Source organism: Manihot esculenta, chromosome 1 (assembly GCF_001659605.2).
Source record: "Manihot esculenta cultivar AM560-2 chromosome 1, M.esculenta_v8, whole genome shotgun sequence".
Lineage (NCBI taxonomy): Eukaryota > Viridiplantae > Streptophyta > Magnoliopsida > Malpighiales > Euphorbiaceae > Manihot > Manihot esculenta.
In genome coordinates, this window is record NC_035161.2 from 37,312,548 (window position 1) to 37,316,397 (window position 3,850).

Consider the following 3,850-nt stretch of genomic DNA (forward strand, 5'->3'; position numbering starts at 1 on the left):
TTTGTGGAATCATATTCTTTGTATACTTTAATTATGTGAATTTAGCGTATTTAGAAGGACGTTAATATTTAAAATAAAAAGGAAACGTCGTAGGAATTCTGGATTCGTGACTTACGGGTAAAAGGGCAGACTAGGGCGGTCAATCAACGGACTATTCATTCTGGGTCATTTGACCCATCGGGTAAAATTCCATCATACAAACAATAAATAATATTCTTCTTTAAAAAATATATATATATATAATATAATATAAAATAAATAATTTAGTGACAAATGTAGTACGTCTGTATTGAATAGGTTTCCTTTTTCGTTATGGTCAATCCTTTGAATTTTGATTGTTCTCTTGTGTTTGGATGAAGGGAAAATAATAGTGGAAAAAAAATTGGACAGAAAAATAAATTCTGTTTGTATTTGCTTATGAGGAAATTGAGATGGAAAGAAAATGTTGGGAGAAAATAAAATTTATATTCTACTCTTTAAATTAGAGGAAAAATGTTAAGAACTTTTTCTTAAAAAATTAAAATATTTATGTATTTTATAAATTGTTTTTGACAGATTTAAAGATAAAATTATAATTTTTTTAAATATTTTACTCTTCTTATTTAAACACCAATATAAAAAATTATTTTTCGTCTCAATCATTATTTTTTTATTTTTCTCTCATTATTTATAATTTTTATTTTATTTTATTTAAAATTATTTATCATTAATTTTCAAGTTTATTATTTTTATTAAATATAGTGATTTCATTTGGAAATAAAAATTTAAAAAAATTATTATAAAATTATATATAGTTTTAATTTATTTGAAAATAAAAACTTTCAAATTAAAAAGAACTTAAGGGAGGAAGAGAGAGAAAAAGAGAAGCAAGCGATTTAGAGTACTGGGCTGATGAAATGAAACTATGTGGTTGGATGTATTTAGGCCCATGTTTGAAATGGCTTAGGGCTTATGCCTCATGTACAAGAAAAATAATAGGGTAATTTATAATATAATTTTGAAATTTTATTAAAAAGTGAAAAGAGATTAATTAAATATGTTATAATTCAATAATAAAATTTAATTGAGTAATTATTTTATTAACAAAATAAAATATTAAAAATTAATTTTTTTATTAGAGTAAATTTGACTAAATTTTGGGAATTCTAGTGAAGATTACCCAAAATGATAAAGAAGGAGAAAGGAAAAGCATCAAACGCCTGTGGATGGATAGGTGACGTGGGCCGGCTACGTAACTTTATCCCATTATCTTCTCCTCTAGTTTCACAGAATTATGAAGATTGGCAGGTTCTGTTTGAAGGCCAAGATGTCAATTTTTTTAACCTAATTACTTCACATCGTCTACTTTTTTCACAGTCCACTCATTCTCATGAAAGATGAAGAGATTGATGGAATAAAAAAGTGAACTTGTTTTGGTATGGAAAGAACAGACAAAGAGTTTCTTGTTAAGGAAAAGGTCATCATGTTACTGGCAGCAGACAAATGTGGGGAACATGCAAAAGCTCAGATGTGTTGGAAAAACCAAAATCCCTAAGCATTTGCATTACCACCTTTCTTCAATCTCTCTACATGACAATATACAGTACAATTTGTTAGTACCCCTTTAATTCATGTCCTTCCATATCCTACTTGGCCCCCTCCTCCCCATCTTAAATACCTTCTCTGTCCTTTTTCTTTTTATTTATATATATTTTATCTTATTTATGAAAAACTTCAAAAAATATTTTTTAATATGTAATAAAATTTAATAATTATAAAAAAATTTTATCTAAAGAATGAGCAGATATTATAACACTGAGGCCTCATCTTTCTTAGTACAAGTATAGTTAGAGATGTATGATGATGTCTCAACAACCTGTTTTCTTCAACTAATCTTGCAGTTAACCTAATTTAACAAGGACAATGCCACCCAAAACTAATCATAGCATCTAGAATTTTAAAAAAATAATTATAACAAAAGATAAACTGATAAATTAAAACCATCCCTAAACATAATTTCATATTGTAGATTATATATATAGAGAAGATAGATTACAAAAGGAAATACAAGAATTAATTAATTAATTGAGAAGGGTACGTACTCATCAGCTGGTTGAGTAGTGAGAAATCTTCATTATGAGACTCTCTGCAAACACTAATCTTCACTTAATTTGATCTTTGATACTCCATAATCATTAGTAACTTCTCAAAGCATCTTCTCTGTAACTACGGTTTGGTGCTTGAGACTGCAGCACTAGAAGAAGCTATCGATGAAATCAAAGACAAAGATCAATTAATGTACAACAACTAGAAACAACCGAGTCGAAGCTCCAAATCCAAAACCTCCTTTGGATCTTTACACCCTATCTCCAACTCCAAGCTTATAACTTCACTTTTCTTCAAAACCTCAAGCTCACATTTCTGTGCAAAACCCTTCTTGATTTCTTCAACCTCAACCACCGCTCGAATGCTCCTTTTCTTCTTCTTCTTCGTTAGAGCTTCACTCAGAGGAGTAGAACAGTAGCGTTGAGGACATTCAAGTGCAGTGGAAGCCTTCTCCTGGTAAGATGGTGAAGAAGAGAAAGAAGTGGCCGTTGGAGAAAGCAAGGGATGGTGAGTACAAGGGCATGACGACGCCAACTTAGTTGAAGTACTACGAGGTGAAGGTAAAGAAGAAGAGGAAGAAAGATTAGGTTTAGGGTTTGGACATTCATCAAAAACCCATGAAGGTAGATGTATCAACATGGCTCTGTCTCTCCTGTGGACGTTCATGTGACCTCCAAGAGCTTGAGCTGAGTTGAACTGCCTTTTGCAGAAGCTGCATGTGTAGTTTCTTTGAGGCCATAAAAAGCCACTTGAATTGTCTCCTTCACTACCCAAGCAGGTTCTCTCCATGGTTACTACTTCAGGAATTCAATACAACCTATAAAGATGAAAAAGCAATAACAATATCTATATGAAGTTAAAAAAATTAAATAAGAGGGGAGAGAGAGAGAGAGAGCTCAGTTATGTGAGATGAAGGGTTGCTTCATAGTGAAGCTGAATTCTGAAAGGTAGAAACTGAAAATCCCATCAATTGTAGTCACCAGGAAATGTCAGCTACCATAAATGGATATTGCTTAGCTAATGCAAAATGGAAACTTAGTGAGTGAGTGTTGTTCCTTTTTGCTAAATGTAGGGGTGATCTAGTGGATGTTAGCTTGCACCAATATTTAACGTTTACATGTCAAGTAACTTTTCTTTTCAAGACAAAGGGAACTAAGGCTGTGTCAGTGTGAACACCGAGGATATGTGTCATGTTGTTGATGGGATGATCCAATCCTATGATAAAGTATCATTTTAAGATACCAACAGGGAACAAAGTAATTACACCTCCTAACAATGACAAGATTAATGAAAAGCTATTGGGTTAGCAGTTCAGTGATCAAATCTAAATGTATGTCTAATATAAATACAATTAGGAGTAATTTCTTTTTTAAAAAAACCCTCAATGTACCAACAATTAAGTGGATTAGAAATTCTTATATACAATTGGAGAAAATTTCATTCAAAATATAATAAAATTCATATATTAATATGATATTTTAATTTTTAATCCATTAAATATACAAGCGTAGATAAATTTTTATAGGGTTCCAATGTTGGAGAACTTTGCCTCAATACCACTCCGGTTCGAACGTGAATTAATTCCATTTTGTATGTGTGGATAGAAATACTGCATGATTAATATAAAAAGAAAATAGAGTGTTAATAAACTCCAAATTCCTTTTATTTTAAACAAACATTAACTAAAAAAAGGAGAAAATTGCATGATATGTTGAGAAAATAAAGCAAGAGGCTTGGATCTAGTTAGCTAGGCTAGTTGGTCAGG

At 31.0% G+C, this 3,850-nt stretch overlaps 1 protein-coding gene across 1 annotated transcript; it reads right to left on the minus strand.

Annotated features, from left to right (window-relative positions):
* Positions 1-2,013: 2,013 nt before the first annotated feature.
* Positions 2,014-2,874, minus strand: LOC110617404 (transcriptional regulator SUPERMAN). Its single transcript, XM_021760157.1, has one exon. It carries the CDS (start codon positions 2,872-2,874, stop codon positions 2,287-2,289), a length of 588 nt encoding a protein of 195 aa, XP_021615849.1. The 3' UTR covers positions 2,014-2,286.
* Between the last annotated feature and the right edge of the window lie 976 nt (positions 2,875-3,850).